This window comes from Pseudophryne corroboree, chromosome 7 (assembly GCF_028390025.1).
Source record: "Pseudophryne corroboree isolate aPseCor3 chromosome 7, aPseCor3.hap2, whole genome shotgun sequence".
Taxonomy (NCBI): Eukaryota; Metazoa; Chordata; class Amphibia; order Anura; family Myobatrachidae; genus Pseudophryne; species Pseudophryne corroboree.
Genome location: NC_086450.1, coordinates 512,429,765 through 512,457,600, shown reverse-complemented (window position 1 = coordinate 512,457,600; position 27,836 = coordinate 512,429,765). Strand labels below are relative to the sequence as shown.

General features: G+C 48.1%; 1 protein-coding gene across 1 annotated transcript in view; it reads right to left on the bottom strand.

Moving 5' to 3' along the window:
- The window catches only part of LOC134945905 (integrin alpha-M-like), a 234,564-nt gene that overhangs the window by 100,098 nt on the left and 106,630 nt on the right, over positions 1-27,836 (bottom strand). The window contains exons 16-19 of the mRNA XM_063935462.1: positions 22,157-22,311; positions 13,759-13,922; positions 7,744-7,848; positions 1,578-1,651 (exon numbers count right to left, since the gene is read on the bottom strand). Of these exons, the coding sequence (XP_063791532.1) occupies positions 1,578-1,651; positions 7,744-7,848; positions 13,759-13,922; positions 22,157-22,311 (498 nt within the window). The remainder of the gene's footprint in view (positions 1-1,577; positions 1,652-7,743; positions 7,849-13,758; positions 13,923-22,156; positions 22,312-27,836) is intronic.

The window sequence follows — 27,836 nt, the reverse complement described above, 5'->3', positions numbered from 1 at the left end:
ATCTGGTGGCTCCGGTATTGTGCGGTAATTCTGCTTTTCCGTCATTTGGGAGAAGAGATTTCCTCGCACGGCTGGCTGCTGGGTGAGGGGTTATATGTATGTACATCAGCTTCTGTTACACGAGTGTCGTGTTCACAATTGTCATCTACGAGTGCAGCACAGCGCACCACGGTACACTACATCCACCGACACACATCTGTATAAATGTATAAGGAAAATGAAACACTGAGGGCGGGATGTACTAAACGGAAAATGCGTAAACTCCCGTTTACCGCAATTTCAGAATGTACTATGCCCCAGCTGCCGGGTCAGCGCTACGGAGGGATCCGATCGGATTCCTCCCAGCATGCCCCACGCCCACACCTGTCACTTTGCGCATGCACAGACTGAGTCCCAGGGCCGAATCCCGGAAGTCAGGGAGCCGCAGGGGATGGCGGAGGACAGCTCTTATCGGAAGATCCTCCGCAATGCTGATCGCATATGTGAGTGCGTACGCAGTCAGCATCGTGGTGCTGGGCGGCGATGTCTATTAGTAAATTCCGCCCTGATACAGATGAGTGCAGAATGTTTCATACGCTGCACAGTGACCACTGTCATTACTAGTCCTCCCTTTTATACTTATTCATCCATTATGCCCTTAAATGGGATGTACAGATGGAGCCATCTTTATATTGTTCTGTAATAGGAGTAACTGAGCCAGGGCAGTCAGACTTAATCCCCTGCTGTAATGTTCTCTCTGTATTGTATTGCAGCTGAGAACAATAGATAAAGGGTTTATGCTTATAAACCTTGGTGCACCTAGGTGCAGCAGAGAAGTCAAGATAATCATGGCTTCATCGGTAGTTAATTATGTGACCTTACGTATCCCTAGAATGTAACAATGCAGAAAGCAACATGTTATCTCTCTCCAAGCTTTGATAAATATCCCCCTTACCCCGACACCAACAGACTGGCCGGGAGGAGAGGAAGCTAGCCGGGGGCTGCAGGAGGTATCACTGTGCATGTGCATCTGGAAAGCGGCTTTGTGCAATGGGGGGGATTCAGATCTCATCGCTGCTGGGCGTTTTTGCACAGCGGGCGATCAGATCCTATCTGCGCATGCGTACGCACCGCTATGCGCATGCACGTCGGACAACAACAACGGCCATCGGCGCCTAGCAATGGGATGGTGCGAAAAATCCGATCACACGGTCGTTTGCAAAGTGATTGACAGGAGGAGGCCGTTTGTGGGTGGGAACTGAGCGTTTACTAAGGGGTGTTTGGGAAAATGCGGGCGTGCCCAAGCGTTGTCAGGGAGGGTGTGTGACGTCAGCTCCGGCCCCGATCAGCCTGTTCTCATCAGACTGTAGCAGTAAGTCCTGGGCTGCGCACACACTACACACACTGGATTGTTGCAGATCGGTGTACACATAGGATCTCACACTTGCACAGCGAATTAACACTCCCCCTGGGGGCGGAGACTATCTGATCACAGGACAGCAAAGCTAGCAGCCCAGCGACCAGATCTGATCACCCCCAATGTCCGCACGGGGTAACATCAGTGAGAGATAAAGATGTACAGACTATAGATCTCTTACCCGGTGAACGTGAGGTTCACACTCAGATCATCCTTACACACCCCGTCTGCTCCACAGTTCTTCTCAAACGTGATCTGCAGAGACAAATAATAATATCACTGACCTGGAGTATAGACAGTAATGCCTCCACTGTCACTGAGCGTGTGACCTGGAGTATAGACAGTAACGCCTCCATTGTCACTGAGTGTGTGACCTGGAGTATAGACAGTAACACCTCCACTGTCACTGAGCGTGTGACCTGGAGTATAGACAGTAACGCCTCCATTGTCACTGAGCGTGTGACCTGGAGTAAAGACAGTAACACCTCCACTGTCACTGAGCGTGTGACCTGGAGTATAGACAGTAACGCCTCCATTGTCACTGAGTGTGTGACCTGGAGTATAGACAGTAACACCTCCTCCATCACTGAGCGTGTGACCTGGAGTATAGACAGTAACGCCTCCACTGTCACTGAGCGTGTGACCTGGAGTATAGACAGTAACACCTCCACTGTCACTGATTGTGTGACCTGGAGTATAGACAGTAACGCCTCCACTGTCACTGAGCGTGTGACCTGGAGTATAGACAGTAACACCTCCTCTGTCACTGAGCGTGTGACCTGGAGTATAGACAGTAACGCCTCCACTGTCACTGAGTGTGTGACCTGGAGTATAGACAGTAACACCTCCACTGTCACTGAGCGTGTGACCTGGAGTATAGACAGTAACACCTCCACTGTCACTGAGCGTGTGACCTGGAGTATAGACAGTAACGCCTCCACTGTCACTGAGCGTGTGACCTGGAGTATAGACAGTAACGCCTCCATTGTCACTGAGTGTGTGACCTGGAGTATAGACAGTAACACCTCCTCTGTCACTGAGCGTGTGACCTGGAGTATAGACAGTAACACCTCCTCCATCACTGAGCGTGTGACCTGGAGTATAGACAGTAACACCTCCACTGTCACTGATTGTGTGACCTGGAGTATAGACAGTAACGCCTCCACTGTCACTGAGCGTGTGACCTGGAGTATAGACAGTAACACCTCCTCTGTCACTGAGCGTGTGACCTGGAGTATAGACAGTAACGCCTCCACTGTCACTGAGCGTGTGACCTGGAGTATAGACAGTAACGCCTCCTCCGTCACTGAATGCGTGACCTGGAGTATAGACAGTAACGCCTCCACTGTCACTGAGCGTGTGACCTGGAGTATAGACAGTAACACCTCCACTGTCACTGAGCGCGTGACCTGGAGTATAGACAGTAACGCCTCCACTGTCACTGAGTGTGTGACCTGGAGTATAGACAGTAACGCCTCCACTGTCACTGAGCACGTGACCTGGAGTATAGACAGTAACGCCTCCACTGTCACTGAGCGCGTGACCTGGAGTATAGACAGTAACGCCTCCACTGTCACCGAGCGTGTGACCTGGAGTATAGACAGTAACGCCTCCTCTGTCACTGAGCGCGTGACCTGGAGTATAGACAGTAACACCTCCACTGTCACTGAGCGCGTGACCTGGAGTAATAGACAGTAACACCTCCTCCGTCACTGAGCGTGTGACCTGGAGTATAGACAGTAACGCCTCCACTGTCACTGAGCGTGTGACCTGGAGTATAGACAGTAACACCTCCTCCGTCACTGAGCGTGTGACCTGGAGTATAGACAGTAACACCTCCTCCGTCACTGAGCGCGTGACCTGGAGTATAGACAGTAACGCCTCCACTGTCACTGAGCGTGTGACCTGGAGTATAGACAGTAACGCCTCCACTGTCACTGAGCGCGTTACCTGGAGTATAGACAGTAACGCCTCCACTGTCACTGAGCGTGTGACCTGGAGTATAGACAGTAACGCCTCCACCGTCACTGAGCGCGTGACCTGGAGTATAGACTGTAACACCTCCTCTGTCACTAAGCGCGTGACCTAGAGTATAGACAGTAACGCCTCCACTGTCACTGAGCGTGTGACCTGGAGTAATAGACAGTAACACCTCCACTGTTACTGAGCACGTGACCTGGAGTATAGACAGTAACGCCTCCACCGTCACTGAGCGTGTGACCTGTAGTATAGACAGTAACGCCTCCACCGTCACTGAGCGTGTAACCTGGGTTATAGACAGTAACGCCTCCACTGTCACTGAGCGAGTGACCTGGAGTATAGACAGTAACACCTCCTCCGTCACTGAGTGTGTGACCTGGAGTATAGGCAGTAACACCTCCACTGCCACTGAGCGTGTGACCTGGAGTATACACTGAGCGTGTGACCTGGAGTGTAGACAGTAACGCCTCCACTGTCACTGAGCGTGTGACCTGGAGTATAGACAGTAACGCCTCCACTGTCACTGAGCGCGTGACCTGGAGTATAGACAGTAACACCTCCTCCGTCACTGAGCGCGTGACCTGGAGTATAGACAGTAACACCTCCTCCGTCACTGAGCGTGTGACCTGGAGTATAGACAGTAACACCTCCACTGTCACTGAGTCTGGAACCTGGAGTATAGACAGTAACACCTCCACTGTCACTGAGCGTGTGACCTGGAGTATAGACAGTAACGCCTCCACTGTCACTGAGCGCGTGACCTGGAGTATAGACAGTAACGCCTCCACTGTCACTGAGCGCGTGACCTGGAGTATAGACAGTAACACCTCCTCCGTCACTGAGTGTGTGACCTGGAGTATAGACAGTAACGCCTCCACTGTCACTGAGCGCGTGACCTGGAGTATAGACAGTAACGCCTCCACTGTCACTGAGCGTGTGACCTGGAGTATAGACAGTAACACCTCCTCTGTCACTGAGCATGTGACCTGGAGTATAGACAGTAACACCTCCACTGTCACTGAGCGCGTGACCTGGAGTATAGACAGTAACGCCTCCACTGTCACTGAGCGTGTGACCTGGAGTATAGACAGTAACGCCTCCTCTGTCACTGAGCGTGTGACCTGGAGTATAGACAGTAACGCCTCCTCCGTCACTGAGCGTGTGACCTGGAGTATAGACAGTAACGCCTCCTCCGTCACTGAGCATGTGACCTGGAGTATAGACAGTAACACCTCCACTGTCACTGAGCGCGTGACCTGGAGTAATAGACAGTAACACCTCCTCCGTCACTGAGCGTGTGACCTGGAGTATAGACAGTAACGCCTCCACTGTCACTGAGCGTGTGACCTGGAGTATAGACAGTAACACCTCCTCTGTCACTGAGCGTGTGACCTGGAGTATAGACAGTAACACCTCCTCCGTCACTGAGCGCGTGACCTGGAGTATAGACAGTAACGCCTCCACTGTCACTGAGCGTGTGACCTGGAGTATAGACAGTAACACCTCCTCTGTCACTGAGCGCGTGACCTGGAGTATAGACAGTAACGCCTCCACTGTCACTGAGCGTGTGACCTGGAGTATAGACAGTAACGCCTCCACTGTCACCGAGCGTGTGACCTGGAGTATAGACAGTAACGCCTCCTCTGTCACTGAGCGTGTGACCTGGAGTATAGACAGTAACGCCTCCTCCGTCACTGAGCGTGTGACCTGGAGTATAGACAGTAACGCCTCCTCTGTCACTGAGCATGTGACCTGGAGTATAGACAGTAACACCTCCACTGTCACTGAGCGCGTGACCTGGAGTAATAGACAGTAACACCTCCTCCGTCACTGAGCGTGTGACCTGGAGTATAGACAGTAACGCCTCCACTGTCACTGAGCGTGTGACCTGGAGTATAGACAGTAACACCTCCTCTGTCACTGAGCGTGTGACCTGGAGTATAGACAGTAACACCTCCTCCGTCACTGAGCGCGTGACCTGGAGTATAGACAGTAACGCCTCCACTGTCACTGAGCGTGTGACCTGGAGTATAGACAGTAACACCTCCTCCGTCACTGAGCGTGTGACCTGGAGTATAGACAGTAACGCCTCCACTGTCACTGAGCGCGTGACCTGGAGTATAGACAGTAACACCTTCTCCGTCACTGAGCATGTGACCTGGAGTATAGACAGTAACACCTCCACTGTCACTGAGCGCGTGACCTGGAGTATAGACAGTAACGCCTCCACTGTCACTGAGCGCGTGATCTGGAGTATAGACAGTAATACCTCTTCTGTCACTGAGCGCATGACCTGGAGTATAGACAGTAACGCCTCCACTGTCACTGAGCGTGTGACCTGGAGTATAGACGGTAACGCCTCCTCCGTCACTGAGCGTGTGACCTGGAGTATAGACAGTAACACCTCCTCCGTCACTGAGCGCGTGACCTGGAGTATAGAAAGTAACGCCTCCTCCGTCACTGAGCGTGTGACCTGGAGTATAGACAGTAACACCTCCTCTGTCACTGAGTGCATGACCTGGAGTATAGACAGTAACGCCTCCACTGTCACTGAGCGTGTGACCTGGGTTATAGACAGTAACACCTCCTCCGTCACTGAGCGTGTGACCTGGAGTATAGACAGTAACGCCTCCACTGTCACTGAGCGCGTGACCTGGAGTATAGACAGTAACACCTTCTCCGTCACTGAGCATGTGACCTGGAGTATAGACAGTAACACCTCCACTGTCACTGAGCGCGTGACCTGGAGTATAGACAGTAACGCCTCCACTGTCACTGAGCGCGTGATCTGGAGTATAGACAGTAATACCTCTTCTGTCACTGAGCGCATGACCTGGAGTATAGACAGTAACGCCTCCACTGTCACTGAGCGTGTGACCTGGAGTATAGACGGTAACGCCTCCTCCGTCACTGAGCGTGTGACCTGGAGTATAGACAGTAACACCTCCTCCGTCACTGAGCGCGTGACCTGGAGTATAGAAAGTAACGCCTCCTCCGTCACTGAGCGTGTGACCTGGAGTATAGACAGTAACACCTCCTCTGTCACTGAGTGCATGACCTGGAGTATAGACAGTAACGCCTCCACTGTCACCGAGCGCGTGACCTGGGTTATAGACAGTAACGCCTCCACTGTCTCTGAGCACGTGACCAGGAGTATAGACGGTAACGCCTCCTCCGTCACTGAGCGTGTGACCTGGAGTATAGACAGCAACACCTCCTCCGTCACTGAGCGCGTGACCTGGAGTATAGAAAGTGATGCCTCCACTGTCCCTGAGCGTGTGACCTGGAGTATAGACAGTAACACCTCCTCTGTCACTAAGCGTGTGACCTGGAGTATAGACAGTAACACCTCCTCTGTCACTGAGCGTGTGACCTGGAGTATAGACAGTAACACCTCCACTGTCACTGAGCGTGTGACCTGGGTTATAGACAGTAACGCCTCCACTGTCACCGAGCGCGTGACCTGGGTTATAGACAGTAACGCCTCCACTGTCACTGAGCACGTGACCTGGGTTATAGACAGTAACGCCTCCACTGTCACTGAGCGCGTGACCTGGGTTATAGACAGTAACGCCTCCACTGTCACTGAGCGCGTGACCTGGGTTATAGACAGTAACACCTCCACTGTCACTGAGCGCGTGACCTGGAGTATAGACAGTAACACCTCCTCTGTCACTGAGCGCGTGACCTGGAGTATAGACAGTAACACCTCCTCTGTCACTGAGCGCGTGATCTGGAGTATAGACAGTAACACCTCTTCTGTCACTGAGCGCATGACCTGGAGTATAGACAGTAACGCCTCCACTGTCACTGAGCGTGTGACCTGGAGTATAGACGGTAACACCTCCACTGTCACTGAGCGAGTGACCTGGAGTATAGACAGTAACGCCTCCACTGTCACTGAGCGTGTGACCTGGAGTATAGACAGTAACGCCTCCACTGTCACTGAGCGTGTGACCTGGAGTATAGACAGTAACGCCTCCACTGTCACTGAGCGCGTGACCTGGGTTATAGACAGTAACACCTCCTCCGTCACTGAGTGCATGACCTGGAGTATAGACAGTAACGCCTCCACTGTCACTGAGCGTGTGACCTGGGTTATAGACAGTAACGCCTCCACTGTCACCGAGCGCGTGACCTGGGTTATAGACAGTAATGCCTCCACTGTCACTGAGCGCGTGACCTGGGTTATAGACAGTAACGCCTCCACTGTCACTGAGCGCGTGACCTGGGTTATAGACAGTAACACCTCCTCTGTCACTGAGCGTGTGACCTGGAGTATAGACAGTAACGCCTCCTCTGTCACTGAGCGTGTGACCTGGAGTATAGACAGTAACGCCTCCTCTGTCTCTATTAGCGATTCATACCTCTCTTGATTGGTTCACATGTGAATCCTCACTTAGGACTGGATTTCCCATTAATGTGTAATTGAGGGCGACACGTAGAGGCGAGAGAGAATCATCCACACACTCCTGGGATAAAGATACATATGGTGGTTACAGAAGAGATCACATATTCTCCTTATGTAAATGTTACAGGAGAGGAGGGAGAACGGTAGCAGCATAGGAGGAAGAAAAGCAACCGCATAGGAGGGAGAACTGCAGCAGCAGCATAGCAGGGAGAAAAGCAGCAGTATAGGAGGGAGAACGGCAGCAACATAGAAGGGAGAAGAGCAGCAGTATAGGAAGGAGAACAGCAGCAGCATTGGATGGAGAACAGCAGCAGTATAGGAAGGAGAATGGCAGCAGTATAGGAAGGAGAACGGCAGCAACATTGGAGTGAGAACGGCAGCAGCATTGGAGGTAGAACAGCAGCAGCATTGTATGGAGAACAGCAGCAGTGTAGGATGGAGAACGGCAGCAGCATAGGAGGGAGAACTGCAGCAGTATAGGAAGGAGAACAGCACCAGCATAGCAGGGAGAAAATGCAGCAGCATTGGATGGAGAACAGCATTATGGGAGGGAGAACTGCAGCAACATAGGAAGGAGAATGGCAGCAGCATAGGAGAGAGAACTGCAGCAGCAGAGGAGGAAGAACAGCAGCAGCAGTATAGGAAGGAGAACAGCAGCAGCATAGGAGGGAGAACAGCAGCAGTATAGGGAGGAGAATGGCAGCAGCATTGGATGGAGAACAGCAGTATAGGAAGAAGAACAGCAGCAGTATAGGGAGGAGAATGGTAGCAGCATTGGATGGAGAACAGCAGCACTATAGGAAAAAGAATGGCAGCAGCATAGGAGGGTAAACTGCAGCGCATTGGATGGAGAACAGCAGCAGTATAGGAAGGAGAATATTAGCAATATAGGAAGGAGAACAGCAGCAGTATAGGAAGGAGAAAAGCAGCAATATAGGAAGGAGAACAGCAGCAGTATAGGAAGGAGAATGGCAGTAGCATAGGAAGTAGAACGGCAGCAGCATTGGATGGAGAACAACAGCAGTATAGGAAGAAGAACGGCAGCAGCATAGTAGGGAGAACTGCAGCAGCATAGGAGGGAGAACAGCAGCAGCATAGGAGGGAGAACAGCAGCAGCATAGGAGGGAGAACAGCAGCAGCATTGGAGGGAGAACTGCAGCAGCATTGGAGGGAGAACTGCAGCAGCATTGGAGGGAGAACTGCAGCAGCATAGTGGGGAGAACTGCAGCAGCATAGGAAGGAGAACAGAAGTAGTATAGGAAGGAGAACAGAAGCAGCATAGGAGGGAGAACAGCAGTAGTATAGGAAGGAGAACAGCAGCAGTATAGGAAGGAGAACAGCAGCAGTATAGGAGGGAGAACGGCAGCAGCATAGGAGGGAAAACAGCAGCAGCATAGGAGGGAGAACTGCAGCATAGGAGGGAGAACTGCAGCAGCATAGGAGGGAGAACTGCAGCAGCATTGGAGGGAGAACTGCAGCAGCATTGGAGGGAGAACAGCAGCAGCATAGGAAGGAGAACAGCAGTAGTATAGGAAGGAGAACAGCAGCAGTATAGGAAGGAGAACAGCAACAGTATAGGAAGGAGAACAGCAGCAGTATAGGAAGGAGAATGGCAACAGCATAGGAGGGAGAACAGCAGCAGCATAGGAGGGAGAACAGCAGCAGCATAGGAGAGAGAACAACAGCATAATAGGAAGGAGAATGGCAGCAGCATTGGATGGAGAACAGCAGCAGTATAGGATGGAGAACGGCAGCAGCATTGGATGGAGTACAGCAGCAGCATAGAAAGGAGAACACCACCAGCATAGGAGGGAGAACAGCAGCAGTATAGGAAGGAGAATGGCAGCAACATTGGATGGAGAACAGCAGCAGTATAGGAAGGAGAATGGCAGCAGCATTGGGTGGGGAACAGCAGCACTATAGGAAGGAGAACGGCAACAGCTTTGGATGGAGAACCGCACCAGTATAGGAAGGAGAACGGCAGCAGCATTGGGTGGAGAACAGCAGCAGTATAGGAAGGAGAACCGCAGCAGTATAGGAAGGAGAACAGCAGCAGTTTAGGAAGAAGAACGGCAGCAGTATAGGAAGAAGAACAGCAGCAGTATAGGAAGGAGAATGGCAGCAGCATTGGGTGGAGAACAGCAGCAGTATAGGAAGGAGAACAGCAGCAGTATAGGAAGAAGAACAGCAGCAGTATAGGAAGGAGAACGGCAGCAGCATTGGGTGGAGAACAGCAGCACTATAGGAAGGAGAACGGCAGCAGCATTGGATGGAGAATGGCAGCAGCATAGGAAGGAGAACAGCAACAGCATTGGGTGGAGAACAGCAGCACTGTAGGAAGGAGAACGGCAGCAGTATAGGAAGGATAATAGCAGCAGTATAGGGAGGAGAACGGCAGCAGCATAAGAAGGAGAATGGCAGCAGCATAAGAAGGAGAATGGCAGCAGCACTGGATGGAGAACAGCAGCAGTATAGGAAAGAGAACGGTCGCAGTATAGGAAGGAGAACGGCAGCAGCACTGGATGGAGAACAGCAGCAGCATTGGGTGGAGAACAGCAGCAGCATAGGAAGGAGAACAGCAGCAGCATAGGAAGGAGAACAGCAGCAGCATAGGAAGGAGAACAGCAGCAGTATAGGAAGGAGAACAGCAGCAGCATAGGAAGGAGAACAGCAGCAGTATAGGAAGGAGAACAGCAGCAGTATAGGAAGGAGAACAGCAGCAATATAGGAAGGAGAACGGTAGCAGTATAGGAAGAAGAACAGCAGCAGTATAGGAAGGAGAACGGGAGCAGCATAGGAAGGAGAACGGCAACAGCATTGGATGGAGAACAGCAGCACTATAGGAAGGAGAACGGCAGCAGTAGAGGAAGGAGAACAGCAGCAGCATAGGAGGGATCAAGGGATCTGCAGATATATCTACAGGCGGATCGGGCAGTGTGTTGTGCATACACACTGCCCGACATTACCAACTGTGCGGGCACTGACATTCGCCCGCCCAGTTGTGCATTCAATCAGCGCCGGCCTGTACAGCAAGTGTATTGCTGGTACACACTGGCCGATGGACCATCGATATATTGGCCGTTCAATTGAATGGCCGATATTTCGGCCAGTGTGTACCCAGCATTACAGTGCACATGTTACAGATCTCCCCAGTATCACAACTGAAATAATTAACTCCACCTGTGGATCTTTTCGATTGTGTCAGTCAGTAATGAGTACACCTGTGCACCTGCTGGAGATCAGGGAAATGTGTCAGTCAGTAATGAGTACACCTGTGCACCTGCTGGAGATCAGGGAAATATGTCAGTCAGTAATGAGTACACCTGTGCACCTGCTGGAGATCAGGGAAATATGTCAGTCAGTAATGAGTACACCTGTGCACCTGCTGGAGATCTGGGAAATGTGTCAGTCAGTAATGAATACACCTGTGCCCGTGCTGGTTGGTTCTATATCGGAGGGGCTGATGGGACCTTGTGACGTATTGAGGGGAGGAGCTACGTCACTAGGGGGAGGAGCTACGGGCGAACAGGGTACCCGAAAAGTACCCTCGCGGGCTCGCTTCGCTCGCCACGCTTCGGGCACGGTGGCTCGCTCTGCTCCGCTTCGCTCACCACCTAATTACTAAAGGTAATAGTTGGTGGCGTGGATAGTAGAGGAACTATCCCGCTGGCCTAGCTCCTGCCCCTTGCGTCGTAACTCCTCCCCCTTACGGAAAAGGTCCCTTAGCCCACTTGATTCTAGCATCTACCCTGCTGGAGATCTGTGAAATGTGTCAGTCATTAATGAATACACCTGTGCTCCTGTTGGAGATCTGGGAAATGTGTCAGTCAGTAAAGAATACACCTGTGCTCCTGCTGGAGATCTGGGAAATGTGTCAGTCAGTAAAGAATACACCTGTGCTCCTGCTGGAGATTTGGGAAATGTGTCAGTCAGTAATGAATACACCTGTGCACTTGCTGGGTGACCTGGGAAATGTCAGTGAGTAATGAGTACACCTGTGCACCTGCTGGGTGACCTGGGAAATGTGTCAGTGAGTAATGAGTACACCTGCTGGGTGACCTGGGAAATGTGTCAGTGAGTAATGAGCACACCTGTGCACCTGCTGGGTGACCTGGGAAATGTGTCAGTGAGTAATGAGTACACCTGTGCACCTGCTGGGTGACCTGGGAAATGTCAGTGAGTAATGAATACACCTGTGCACCTGCTGGGTGACCTGGGAAATGTCAGTGAGTAATGAGTACACCTGTGCACCTGCTGGGTGACCTGGGAAATGTGTCAGGGAGTAATGAGCGCACCTGTACTCCTGCTGGGTGACCTGGGAAATGTGTCAGTGAGTAATGAGTACACCTGTGCTCCTGCTGGGTGACCTGGGAAATGTATCAGTGAGTAATGAGTACACCTGTGCATCTGCTGGGTGACCTGGGAAATGTATCAGTGAGTAATGAGTACACCTGTGCATCTGCTGGGTGACCTGGGACATGTGTCAGTGAGTAATGAGTACACCTGTGCGCCTGCTGGGTAACCTGGGAAATGTATCAGTGAGTAATGAGTACACCTGTGCGCCTGCTGGGTGACCTGGGAAATGTATCAGTGAGTAATGAGTACACCTGTGCATCTGCTGGGTGACCTGGGAAATGTATCAGTGAGTAATGAGTACACCTGTGCGCCTGCTGGGTGACCTGGGAAATGTGTCAGTGAGTAATGAGTACACCTGTACGCCTGCTGGGTGACCTGGGAAATGTGTCAGTGAGTAATGAGTACACCTGTGCTCCTGCTGGGTGACCTGGGAAATGTGTCAGTGAGTAATGAGTGCTCCTGTGCGCCTGCTGGGTGACCTGGGAAATGTGTCAGTGAGTAATGAGTGCACCTGTGCACCTGCTGGGTGACCTGGGAAATGTGTCAGTGAGTAATGAGCACACATGTGCACCTGCTGGGTGATCTGGGAAATGTGTCAGTGAGTAATGAGTACACCTGTGTACCTGCTGGATGACCTGGGAAATGTGTCAGTGAGTAATGAGTACACCTGTGCACCTGCTTGGTGACCTGGGAAATGTGTCAGTGAGTAATGAGTACACCTGTGCACCTGCTGGATGACCTGGGAAATGTGTCAGTGAGTAATGAGTACACCTGTGCACCTGCTGGGTGATCTGGGAAATGTGTCAGTGAGTAATGAGTACACCTGTGCACCTGCTGGAGATCAGGGAAATATGTCAGTGAGTAATGAGTACACCTGTGCACCTGCTTGGTGACCTGGGAAATGTGTCAGTGAGTAATGAGCACACAGGTGCACCTGCTGGGTGATCTGGGAAATGTGTCAGTGAGTAATGAGTACACCTGTGTACCTGCTGGATGACCTGGGAAATGTGTCAGTGAGTAATGAGTACACCTGTGCACCTGCTTGGTGACCTGGGAAATGTGTCAGTGAGTAATGAGTACACCTGTGCACCTGCTGGATGACCTGGGAAATGTGTCAGTGAGTAATGAGTACACCTGTGCACCTGCTTGGTGACCTGGGAAATATGTCAGTGAGTAATGAGTACACCTGTGCACCTGCTTGGTGACCTGGGAAATGTGTCAGTGAGTAATGAGCACACATGTGCACCTGCTGGGTGATCTGGGAAATGTGTCAGTGAGTAATGAGTACACCTGTGTACCTGCTGGATGACCTGGGAAATGTGTCAGTGAGTAATGAGTACACCTGTGCACCTGCTGGATGACCTGGGAAATGTGTCAGTGAGTAATGAGTACACCTGTGCACCTGCTGGGTGATCTGGGAAATGTGTCAGTCAGTAATGAGTACACCTGTGCTCCTGCTGGAGATTTAGGAAATGCCTGTAAGTAATGCATACACCTGTGCACCTGCTGGAGATCCGGTAAACATGCACTGTTAGGGGTACCTGAGGACTGAGGTTGGGAAACACTGTTATATACTGTAGTATAATATCCAGGCTGTAATGTAATCCCTACTCACTGGGAGGCGAATCTTGTGTTCGGTACAGCGAGGAGCTTCTGTCAGCTGCACAGTCGTGGTCACAGTGCGGGGGACAGACTGTGGGGTATCAGAGAAGACAGCACGGGACACAGTGCGCCCCGCATCCAGCAGCAGGGTGTACTGCACTTGGGCGGAGGTTCCAGCTGTAATAGAAGGAGACAGAGTCAGTGATGTGAGGTAAAGTAGATGCAGGTCTCTGTAGCCTCCTGTGATATGGTCACACACACTCCATACCCTGCACACATACCTGCATTGTGCCCAGTAGAGGCACGGTCACACAGAGGGTGAGGAGTGTCACAGTGACAGGAAGAGAAGCCCCGCCTCTGGGTGTGGCCCCTGAGGTGTTACTAGCTAGGGAGAATGCTCTGTCTGCTCTGATGTTAATGTGGTCAGTCCTCAGTGGAGAGTATAGAACTCCTCATTGTTATCCAGCAACGAAACGCGTAAGAGACAGTGACTGTCATACTGAGAGACCCCTCAGCTCAAGATATAATGAGAGCAGATGCTACAAGACCCTTTCCTCAGGTGCAGGACAACTCATTACCAATCTAATGCAGACGATTCAAGAACTTCAAATATTGACTAAAATAAAAGTGTCACCCCAATATTATCCCCATATCACCCTCTAACCTACCTCTAGTGTCACCCCAATATTATTCCCATATCACCCTCTAACCTACCTCTAGTGTCACCCAAATATTATTCCCATATCACCCTCTTACCTACCTCTAGTGTCACCCAAATATTATCCCCATATCACCCTCTAACCTACCTCTAATGTCACCCCAATATTATTCCCATATCACCCTCTTACCTACCTCTAGTGTCACCCAAATATTATCCCCATATCACCCTCTAACCTACCTCTAGTGTCACCCAAATATTATCCCCATATCACCCTCTAACCTACCTCTAGTATCACCCCAATATTATCCCCATATCACCCTCTAACCTACCTCTAATGTCACCCAAATATTATCCCCATATCACCCTCTAACCTACCTCTAATGTCTCCCCAATATTATCCCCATATCACCCTCTAACCTACCTCTAATGTCACCCCAATATTCTCTGAACATCACTCTCTAACCTACCTCTAGTGTCACCCCAATATTCTCCCAACATCACCCTCTAACCTACCTCTAGTGTCACCCCAATATTATTCCCATATCACCCTCTAACCTACCTCTAATGTCACCCCAATGTTACCCCATATCACCCTCTAACCTACCTCTAATGTCTCTCCAATATTATCCCCATATCACCCTCTAACCTACCTCTAATGTCACCCCAATATTATCCCCATATCACCCTCTAACCTACCTCTAATGTCACCCAAATATTATCCCCATATCACCCTCTAACCTACCTCTAATGTCACCCCAATATTATCCCCATATCACCCTCTAACCTACCTCTGTCACCCCAATATTCTCCCAACATCACCCTCTAACCTACCTCTAATGTCACCCCAATATTATCCCCATATCACCCTCTAACCTACCTCTAATGTCACCCCAATATTATCCCCATATCACCCTCTAACCTACCTCTGTCACCCCAATATTCTCCCAACATCACCCTCTAACCTACCTCTAATGTCACCCCAATATTATCCCCATATCACCCTCTAACCTACCTCTAGTGTCACCCCAATATTCTCCCAACATCACCCTCTAACCTACCTCTAGTGTCACCCCAATATTCTCCCAACATCACCCTCTAACCTACCTCTAGTGTCACCCAAATATTATCCCCATATCACCCTCTAACCTACCTCTAATGTCACCCCAAATATTATCCCCATATCACCCTCCAACCTACCTCTAATGTCACCCCAATATTATCCCCATATCACCCTCTAACCTACCTCTAATGTCACCCCAATATTATCCCCATATCACCCTCTAACCTACCTCTAGTGTCACCCCAGTATTATCCCCATATCACCCTCTAACCTACCTCTAGTGTCACCCCAATACTCTCCCAACATCACCCTCTAACCTACCTCTAGTGTCACCCCATTATTCTCCCAACATCACCCTCTAACCTACCTCTAGTGTCACCCCAATATTCTGCCAACATCACCCTCTAACCTACCTCTAGTGTCACCCCAATATTCTCCCAACATCCCCCTCTAGCCTACCTCTAGTGTCACCCCAATATTCTGCCAACATCACCCTCTAACCTACCTCTAGTGTCACCCCAATATTCTCCCAACATCACCCTCTAACCTACCTCTAGTGTCACCCCAATATTCTGCCAACATCACCCTCTAACCTACCTCTAGTGTCACCCCAATATTATCCCCATATCACCCTCTAACCTACCTCTAGTGTCACCCCAATACTCTCCCAACATCACCCTCTAACCTACCTCTAGTGTCACCCCAATATTCTCCCAACATCACCCTCTAGCCTACCTTTAGTGTCACCCCAATATTATCCCCATATCACTCTATAACCTACCTCTAGTGTCACCCCAATACTCTCCCAACATCACCCTCTAACCTACCTCTAGTGTCACCCAAATATTATTCCCATATCACCCTCTAACCTACCTCTAGTGTCACCCCAATATTATTCCCATATCACTCTCTAACCTACCTCTAGTGTCACCCCAATATTCTCCCAACATCACCCTCTAACCTACCTCTAGTGTCACCCCAATATTCTCCCAACATCACCCTCTAACCTACCTCTAATGTCACCCCAATATTATCCCCATATCACCCTCCAACCTACCTCTAATGTCACCCCAATATTATCCCCATATCACCCTCTAACCTACCTCTAGTGTCACCCCAATACTCTCCCAACATCACCCTCTAACCTACCTCTACTGTCACCACAATATTCTCCCAACATCACCCTCTAACCTACCTCTAGTGTCACCCCAATATTATCCCCATATCACTCTATAACCTACCTCTAGTGTCACCCCAATACTCTCCCAACATCACCCTCTAACCTACCTCTAGTGTCACCCCAATATTCTCCCAACATCACCCTCTAACCTACCTCTAGTGTCACCCCAATATTATCCCCATATCACTCTCTAACCTACCTCTAGTGTCACCCCAATATTCTCCCAACATCATCCTCTAACCTACCTCTAGTGTCACCCCAATATTATCCCCATATCACTCTATAACCTACCTCTAGTGTCACCCCAATACTCTCCCAACATCACCCTCTAACCTACCTCTAGTGTCACCCCAATATTCTCCCAACATCACCCTCTAACCTACCTCTAGTGTCACCCCAATATTATCCCCATATCACCCTCTAACCTACCTCTAGTGTCACCCCAATATTATCCCCATATCACTCTCTAACCTACCTCTAGTGTCACCCCAATATTCTCCCAACATCACCCTCTAACCTACCTCTAGTGTCACCCCAATATTCTCCCAACATCACCCTCTAACTTACCTCTAGTGTCACCCCAATATTATCCCTACATCTCCCTCTATCCTACCTCTAGTGTTACCCCAATATTCCCCCAACATCACCTTCTAACCTACCTCTAGTGTCACCCCAATATTATTCCCATATCACTCTCTAACCTACCTCTAATGTCACCCCAATATTCTCCCAACATCACCCTCTAACCTACCTCTAGTGTCACCCCAATATTCTCCCTACATCACCCTCTAACTTACCTCTAGTGTCACCCCAATATTATCCCTACGTCTCCCTCTATCCTACCTCTGTCACCCCAATATTCTCCCAACATCACCCTCTAACCTACCTCTAGTGTCACCCCAATATTCTCTCAACATCACCCTCTAAGCTACCTCTAGTGTCACCCCAATATTCTCCCAACATCACCCTCTAACCTACCTCTAGTGTCACCCCAATATTCTCCCAACATCACCCTCTAACCTACCTCTAGTGTCACCCCAATATTATTCCCATATCACTCTCTAACCTACCTCTAGTGTCACCCCAATATTCTCTCAACATCACCCTCTAAGCTACCTCTAGTGTCACCCCAATATTCTCCCAACATCACCCTCTAACCTACCTCTAGTGTCACCCCAATATTCTCCCAACATCACCCTCTAACCTACCTCTAGTGTCACCCCAATATTATTCCCATATCACTCTCTAACCTACCTTTAATGTCACCCCAATATTCTCCCAACATCACCCTCTAACCTACCTCTAGTGTCACCCCAATATTATCCCTACATCTCCCTCTATCCTACCTCTAGTATCACCCAAATATTCTCCCAACATCACCCTCTAAGCTACCTCTAGTGTCACCCCAATATTCTCCCAACATCACCCTCTAACCTACCTCTAGTGTCACCCCAATATTATCCCTACATCACCCTCTAACCTACCTCTAGTGTCACCCCAGTATTATCATCCTAATATCACGTTGTAATCTATCTCTACTGCCACCCCACTAATAGCATCCCTACATCTCCCCCTAATCTATCTCACGTGTCACCTCACTATTATCATCCTCATATCACCCTCTAATCTATCTCTTCTGTCATCCCACTATTATCATCCCTCACATCACCCTCTTATCCATCTCTGGTGTCTTTTCCTTATTTCCATCTAAATCCATCTGTGGTGTCTATTATCTTTGGTGTGGTTGGCAAGATAATGACCAGAGAGAAGAACTCCAGTAGCTGCAGTTGCCCAAATATCATGACCGCTTGTGTCATGATCAATTTGGTTCCTGCACTAGTCTACATATCCCTGTCAAAATTTGGTGTTGGGTGACTGGAAGTAGCAATTGGAAGGAATGTCTGAAATTCCAGGCCCCAGCGGACAGTAAAGTGGAACTTTTATTGAAGCCACTTGAAAGAGACATCTGATGACTGTTATGTTGAGGCTTGTAGGTGAGAGGATGGTGAAGATGGTCTTCAAAATCTTGGGGGATGTCTATGGCAATAACGCCTCTGTCGCTCTATTACATTGGACAATTTTTTGAACAATTACAGCAAGGGGTTGTAACCCTCCCGCAATACACCAATGCTCTACAGAAAATGAAGCTGGAATTTCAGAGGAGAGAATGTCATGTTATGGGTGCCCTTCTAGATCTGGGCATCAATTTGCCAAGGGCTTACAGAACAATGCTGATGCTATAGCTAGGGATTGTGATAATAACTTGGGTCCCTATGCTATAGTCCCACAGCATGTTACCCCTGTTCCGTCAATGGTCCAATAGGAAAACCCTTTGGAGAGCTGTTTTTGGGAATTGAAGGACACACTGCTTGAGATTAAAGCAGAAGTGTCCAAACTTCATCATGAGGTATACAAGAAAAATAACTGGAGAGTTTAGAAAGCACAGTTTTATAAACTTAAACCAGAGGTACAGAGGGGAAAGGATTTAGAAGGACCATGGAGGTGATGAATGAAGGCCTCTATTTATGGAGGTGTAGGGAGTGAGGATGTAATGCCCTGAATTACCCTGAGCTGGAGAGGAACGATCCAGCTTTAATCTGTATTCTCATTTAGCAGTGGGTCCAACCGCAAGGGAAGAACACAGAAGTATCCCCGCAGCATGAGGTGGTGCTGCCCTTGAGGGTGCAGACCCCTTGGAAAGGGACAAAAGTACTGATTGAACTGCTCGTCCCTCTGGAATAGGAAGTAAGGGTAGTTGTGGCACAGACATTGGCATTCATGCTGTATGGACAGGTAGATGTCCAGTTATGTAAACTTGGGCAGGACCCCCAATTGAAACCCATATAAAGAGATATGCAGCGGGCACTTTTCGTGTTTTGTGTTTTGGTTTTGGTTCTGGTTCCATGCTCGTGTTTTGGATCTGGATTGGTTTTGCCAAAACCACCCTTTTGTGTTTTGGTTTTGACTTTGGTTTTGGATCTGGATGATTTTTGAAAAAAACATAAAAACAGCTAAAATCATAGAATTTGGGGGTAATTTTGATCCTACGGTATTATTAACCTCAATAACATTAATTTTCACTCATTTCCAGTCTATTCTGAATACTTCACAATATTGTTTTTAGGCCAAAAGGTTACACCGAGGTGGCTGTTTGACTAAGCTAAGCGACACAAGTGTGCGGCACAAACACCTGGCCCATCTAGGAGTGGCACTGCAGTGTCAGACAGGATGGCAGATTTAAAAAACTAGGCCCCAAACAGCACATGATGCAAAGAAGAAAAAGAGGTGCACCGAGGTTGCTGTATGACTAAGCTAAACGACACAACCACCTTGCCCATCCAGTAGTGTCACGCAGTGGCTGAATGTCGGTCCACTGACAGCATCTCCTGCACGCCACTGTCATTTAAAAAAAATTCTGCAATTGGTGGACTTACACGGCAGTACCCATGGACTAATACAGCAGTACCCCTGGACTTATACGGCAGTGTCACACAGGATGGCACTTTAAAAAAACACGCCACAAACAGCGCATGATGCAAAGATGAAAAAGAGGTGCACCAAGGTTGCTGTATGACTAAGCTAAGCGACACAAGTGTGCGGCACAAACACCTGGTCCATCTAGGAGTGGCACTGCAGTTCCGCTGCACTAATGGCGGATACTGGACGCACGTCTAACACCAGCATAGTTGTTATGGCCTCGGTAATCCACTTTGCAACAGGGTATAGATATATATATATACGGCAGTTTCACTGGACTGGATTTATACGCCAGTACCACTGGACTTATACGCCAGTACCACTGGACTTATACGCCAGTACCACTGTAATTATACGTCAGGATCACTGGATTTATACAGCAATATCACAGGAATTATACGCCAGTATCCTGAGAATTATATAGCAATATCACTGTAATTATACGCCAGTAACACGGGAATTATATAGCAATATCACTGTAATTATACGCCAGTATCACGGGAATTATATAGCAATATCACGGGAATTATACGACAATATCGCGTGAATTATACAGCAATATCACAGGAATTATACACCAGTATCCCGAGAATTATGCGGCAATATCACTGTAATTATACGTCAGTATGACGGGAATTATATGGCAATATCCCCTCTGTACAGTCCACATAACCTCACATTTTGTTTTCCAACATTGCTGGGTGATAATATCATACAACCCATTAAGAACCTAGCAATCTGGTGGACCATTATGTGACAGGTAGCATCTATCCTTGTGTATCTATGCCTATTTCCCTATAGATTGTAAGATTGCGAGCAGGGCCTTCCTACCTCTGTCTGTCTGTCTGTCTGTCTGTCTGTCTTTGCCCAATTTTGTTCTATAATTGTTGTTCTAATTGTAAAGCGCAACGGAATATGCTGCGCTATATAAGAAACTGCTAATAAATAAACATCACAGGAATTATACGCCAGTATCACGGGAATTATACGGCAGTATCACAGGAATTATACGCCAGTATCACAGGAATTATACGGCAGTATCACAGGAATTATACGGCAGTATCACAGGAATTATACGGCTGTATCACAGGAATTATACGCCAGTATCACAGGAATTATACGCCAGTAACACTGGATATATGGCAGCAGAGGACACCACCACTGTGACTGGTAACTGGACTGATCCTGCACAAGACACTGACTACACCGGACTGGACAGCACAACACAGCACTAGAATCACCACCCCACTTTCCCGGCAACACAGACACTGAGGACACGTCCTCTCACTACACTCTGCGAGACTGGAGTGAAAATGGCCGCTACGCGCGGCTCCTTATATGTAATCCAAATCCCGCGAGAATCCGACAGCGGGATGATGACGTTTTGCCTCGCTCTGGTTTCCGAGTTAGGTGGGAAAACCCGAGACTGACTCGGATCTGGGCTTGTGGCGTGAAGTCTGGTAGGGTTCGGTTCTCTGAGAACCGAACCCACTCATCTCTAATATAAACCACACTTGGTCAGGTGGAGGCCATTGTCGAAGGTAGTGTGCATGGTGGTAGAGAAGCAACGTTACAGCCTGACCATCAGAATTCTTGGACAGTTAGTCCAAGTCACTTAAGCGGAAGAGCCAACTTGAATGGACAGGTCAGTCGGAAACAGATGAATGTGTCCCTTGATGAATGTTATGCATCTGTACTTCAGAAGTTGGACCAAAAGCTGAGAAGGCATAAAGCCTGGGGAAAGCCACAGTCTTTGACAAGTGCGCAGGTTACAACCCTTTAGCTGCCCCTTGAGGCTATGGAGTAGGAGTGGAACAATAGTGAAGTAGTGAATCAACAAGCAGAAAATCCGAGGTCAGGGTCCCAGCCGGACAACCAGAGGTGAGTTACAGAACCAGCTTCCATATTATTCCTACAGCACATATCTCTGGTATCTCCTGTATATGTTAAACATATCTTCTTCCCTTCTTGACCCGAGTCTCTACTTTCCATTACTTCTTATTTTTGTAGTCTACACCAATTTCCACACTTACCATTAGCATTGCTGCTCCTCAGTTCCCTGGAGAAACACACCGTAATAGTTATTGCTGGGTCTTTTCTGTTTGATACAGAACAATCGTAGGTGGAAAGCAGGATTTCTCGGGGATTAGTGCTCATCGATACTGAGACAGCCAGGACCGGGCGAGAGCTGAAGGAGAGGTAATGTGTCAGACTGAGGATCAGGGAAAGGGACTGACATTTGACATCATGCAGAGAAAGAGGTAAATAACATGAAGCAGAAGACAAAGGTTCATTATAGAATCTCTAGTGAGGTCACACAATGAGCCATTATAGGACCATGAGTGACATCACACAATGAGGTATTTTTTTGGACCATGAGTGATGTCACACAAATGATCCATTATAGGACCATGAGAGACATCACACAATGAGTCATTATAGGACCACACAATGAGACATTAAAGGACCCTAAATGACATCACACAATGAGTCATTATGGGACCACGAGTGACATCACATAATGAGTCATTATAGGACCCTGAGCGATGTCACACAATGAATCATTAGAGGACCCTGAGTGACATCACACAATGAGTCATAGGTCCCTGAGTGATATCACACAATGAGTCATTATAGGATCCTGACTGACGTCACACAATGAGTAATTATTGAACCCTGAGTGACATCACACAATGAGTCATTATAGGACTCTAAGTGACATCACACAATGAGTCATTATAGGACCCTGAGTGACATCACACAATGTGTCATTATAGGACCATGAGAGACATCACACAAAGATTCATTTTAGGACCATGAGTGACGTCACTGTAAGGAGTGATACAAAAATATAAGTTTCACTATTATCAGTGTCATGCTCTCATGTGTTTTTGGCACCAAATACAAAGAATTATATGAGTGCTTTATGTTATATCTTTAGAAAGGTGGGTGGTGTTTGTTATGAATATAATATGGGGGGTCATTCCGAGATGTTCGCTCGGTAAATTTCTTCGCTTCGCAGCGATTTTTCGCTTAGTGCGCATGCGCAATGTCCGCACTGCGACTGCGCCAAGTAAATTTGCTATGCAGTTAGGAATTTTACTCACGGTTTTTTCTTCGTTCTGGTGATCGTAATGTGATTGATAGGAAGTGGGTGTTTCTGGGCGGAAACCGTCCGTTTTATGGGAGTGTGCGAAAAAACGCTACCGTTTCTGGGAAAAACGCGGGAGTGGCTGGAGAAACGGAGGAGTGTCTGGGCGAACGCTGGGTGTGTTTGTGTAATGTCAAACCAGGAACGACAAGCACTGAACTGATCGCAGATGCCGAGTAAGTCTCGAGTTACTCAGAAACTGCACAGAGATGTCTTATCGCAATATTGCGAATCTTTCGTTCGCAATTTTAAGAAGCTAAGATTCACTCCCAGTAGGCGGCGGCTTAGCGTGTGCAAAGCTGTTAAAAGCGGCTTGCGAGCGAACAACTCGGAATGACCACCATGGTGTTTTTAATATGACAAGAAGGGGGAAATATATATATTTAATACAAGGGAAATATATATATATATATATATATATATATATAAATTACAAACTGATATGTTCTATGTGTGTCAGTATTCCCGACAGGGGTATATTTCACAAGTAAGGGAAATGTCCATTGTCAGGTTATATGAGACCAAAACAAGACAAGTGTTTGGAGTTGGACATATGTCAACATTGGAATGTTTGCGTCTTCATTTGGAGACAATGGGGGTCATTCTGAGTTGATCGCTAGCTGCCGTTGCTCGCAGTGCAGCGATCAGGCTAAAAATCTGCATTTCTGCGCATGCGTATGGGGCGCAGTGCACACGCGTGACGTACTTTCACACAAAACTATGCAGTTTCACACAAGGTCTAGCGATGCTTTTCAGTTGCACTGATGATCGGTGAGTGATTGACAGGATTGGGGCGTTTCTGGGAGGTAACTGTAACTGTCCGTTTTCCGGGAGTGTGCTAAAAAACGCAGGCGTGTCAGGTAAAAACGCAGGCGTGCCTGGGGAAACGGGGGAGTGGCTGGCCGAACGCAGGGCGTGTTTGTGACGTCAAACCAGGAACCAGTCTGAAGTGATTGCAAGGTAGGAGTAGGTCTGGAGCTACTCTGAAACTGCTTGAAAAAATTTCAGCACTGTTCTGCTAACCTTTCGTACGCACTTCTGCTAAGCTAAGATACACTCCCAGAGGGCGGCGGCTTAGCATTTGCACTGCTGCTAAAAGCAGCTAGCGAGTGATCAACTCGGAATGAGGGCCAATGGCGTTTCACCTTGTGTGTTAATCTATTTAATCCATGTTACATATTGGTATTTTTATGTTATTAACTAACACTCAAAATTGAGGTAACAGTGACCCCTACTGTTTCTTAGCATTTATGTATATGTCATAATATGAACTTTGTACATATGAAATATGCTTACTCAGTAGTTCTTCAGCCTATATAAGATAGACATTTTGAATGTTAAAGCAGCCTAGACAACCTGGATGAAACACGGACTGCAGAAGTGCCGGGATGATCTGAATATAACTCAGCCTCAAGACACAGAGGGTGAGGCATCTGAGTATGCTGATGTGATTGCTGTATTGAACATCTGCTGAACTGATCAATAACCTTAGCTAAGTATACAATAAATTCATATTTATATATATTCAAGTTATTTGTTGAAGTACTTTTCTGGGAATCCACCCATCTGGGTCACCTCGAACTTAACCCACCTGTAACACATCACACACTGAGCCGTTATAGGACCACGAGAGATGTCACACAATGAGTCATTATAGGACCATGAGTAACATCACATAATGAGACATTAGAGGACCCTAAGTGTCATCAAACAATGAGTCATTATAGGACCATGAGTGATGTTACACAATGAGTCATGATAGGACCATGAGTGACATCACACAATGAGTCATTATAGGACCCTGAGTGACGTCTCACAATGAGTCATTATATGACCCTATGTGACATCATACAATGAGTCATTATAGGACCCTGAGTGACATCACACAATGAGCCATTATATGACCCTGAGTGACATCACACAATGAGTTATTATAGGACCCTGAGTGACATTAATGAGTAATTATAGGACCCTAAATGACATCACACAATGAGTCATTATAAGACCCTGAATGAGGTCATAAAGTGAGTCATTATAGAACCCTGAGTGACATCAGACAATGAGTCATTATAGGACCCTGAGTGACATCACACAATGAGTCATATAGGACCCTGAATGATATCATACAGTGAGCCATTATAGGACCCTGAGTGACACAACTCAATGAGCCATTATAGGACCCTGAGTGACATCACACAATGAGTCATAGGACCGAGTGACATCACACAATGAATCATTATAGGACCATGAGTGACATCACACAATGAATCATTATAGGACCATGAGTGATGTCACACAATGAGTCATTATAGGACCCTGAGTGAATTCATACAATGAGCCATTAGAACCCTCAGTGACATCACACAATATGTAATTATAGGATCCTGAGTGATGACACACAATGAGTCATTATAGGATCCTCAGTGATGTCACACAGTGAGTAATTATAGGATACTGAGTGATGCCACACCATGAGTCATTATAGGATCCTGAGTGACATCACACAATGAGCCATTACGACCCTGAGTGATTTCACACAATGAGTTATTATAGGACCCTGAGTGATGTCACGCAATTAGTAATTATAGGACCCTGAGTGACGTCACACAATGAGCCATTAGGACCCTGAGTGACATCACACAATGAGTCATTATAGAACCTAGAGTGATGTCACGCAATTAGTAATTATAGGACCCTGAGTGACGTCACACAATGAGCCATTAGAGCCCTGAGTGACATCACACAATGAGTCATTATAGGACCATGAGTGACATCACACAATGAGCCATTATAGTACCCTGAGTGACATCACACAGTGAGTAATTATAGGACCCTGAGTGACATCACATTGTTAGGGTCTCCTGCCCTGTGCTGCCACGTCGTCATGGCAACCGGGAGACAAGTGCTAGTGGAGTAACCTGAGCGCAGCTGATACTCCGGTTCGGGTCTTTTGCTGTGCAGTGGTTATAGGCTCTGTGCACGGCAGGGGATCCGGTGCTGGTTTTTGTGCTCACAGTCTGTGAGGTCTGAGTGGGGCGTGGACAGCACCTGCTTTATAAGGCCTCTTTTCAGGGTAAGCAGATGCTGCTGAATCTTTGTTGGTTAGTCAGTTCATGAAAGTTAGCCAGTACTGTGTAGCTTTGTATTTGTTTGTTGCTTACTGCAAATAGGCCTGGGGATTTGGTATTACACTCTGCCAATCCAGACCTAGCAGTAAGACTGGAGTCAGTCGTTTAGCTTGCTGGGGTTCTGTTACTACTCTGTGAACTTAGCAAGTTTGCGGCTGTATTCTAAGACTTGCCTGTCTAATCCTGTCTCACTGTGCTAGGTGTCAGGGGTCAGTTTAGTGGCAGTAAGCTAAAACCTGTGCACTGCAAGTGAGAATTAGGATTGTGGAGATTCTCCTTGTGTCTATCATTCCATCTCTGACCAAGGAGTTTACTGCCACACCCGTTGGTAACCCTTTAGGGTTTTGCTGTTGCCCTTAGCAACAGCATTTCGGGTTCTCTACGTATTAAAACACAACATCTTGCTTTTCCATCTGAGCAGTTCTAATACAAGGGAGATACCCAGTTCCTTAGCCTCTGGGCTTCTCTGTTCACTTTGTGTGTATTTTGTTACCCTATCACCTTCTGTGTACGTTATGTCATATCCCCCAGTTTGTCTGTGAGTCCATCTGTTTTGCATAACAGTTCAAACACCAGTACATTCCTGCAGACACTGGAGTGCATAACAGTTCTGACACCAGTACTTTCCTGCAGGCACTGGTGTGCATAACATATTCAGCAGCCTAATACTCCTGTTGAAATTTTGTGGGAATATGGAGCATACCCCTCAAAATACGTTGCAACAGGTGGTCGATCAGGTGCAGGTCCTGACTCGACAATTTAATGATTTGTCCATTAAAATGCACACCTCCCAGGCTGCTGGCGGAGCTCCCGCAGCAGCAGCACCTGCAGGGGTTAAGGAGCCGAAAGTAAATCTCCCGGATCGTTTTTCTGGAGATCGCTCGCAGTTCTTTTGTTTCAAGGAGAGCTGCAAGCTATACTTCCGGCTTAGGCCTCAGTCTTCTGGGTCGGAGATTCAGCGGGTGGGCATAGTGATTTCCTTGCTACAAGGAGACCCACAGGTCTGGGCATATGGGTTGCAGCCTGACTGTCCGTCGCTTAAAAGTGTTGATGCTTTTTTTACGGCACTGGGCATGTTGTATGATGACCCTGACAAGACGGCCTCAGCCGAGGCTCAGATTTCGATCCTTAAGCAAGGGCGAAGGCCAGTTGAGGTTTACTGTACGGAGTTTCGGAGGTTGGCCCATGATACCCAGTGGAATGACCCAGCCCTGAGACACCAGTACCGAAGAGGTCTTTCTAACCAGATAAAGGACCAACTGGTACAATATCCCTTGCCTGATAGCTTGGATCAGCTCATGCAGTTATCCATCCGGGTGGATAGACGGCTGAGAGAGCGTAGGCTTGAAAGGGAGACTGAGATTTCCTTCCTTCCCAAGGGAACCTCAGACTCTGAGGAATTTTCTGAGGAGCCTATGCAGATTGGGGCAACCC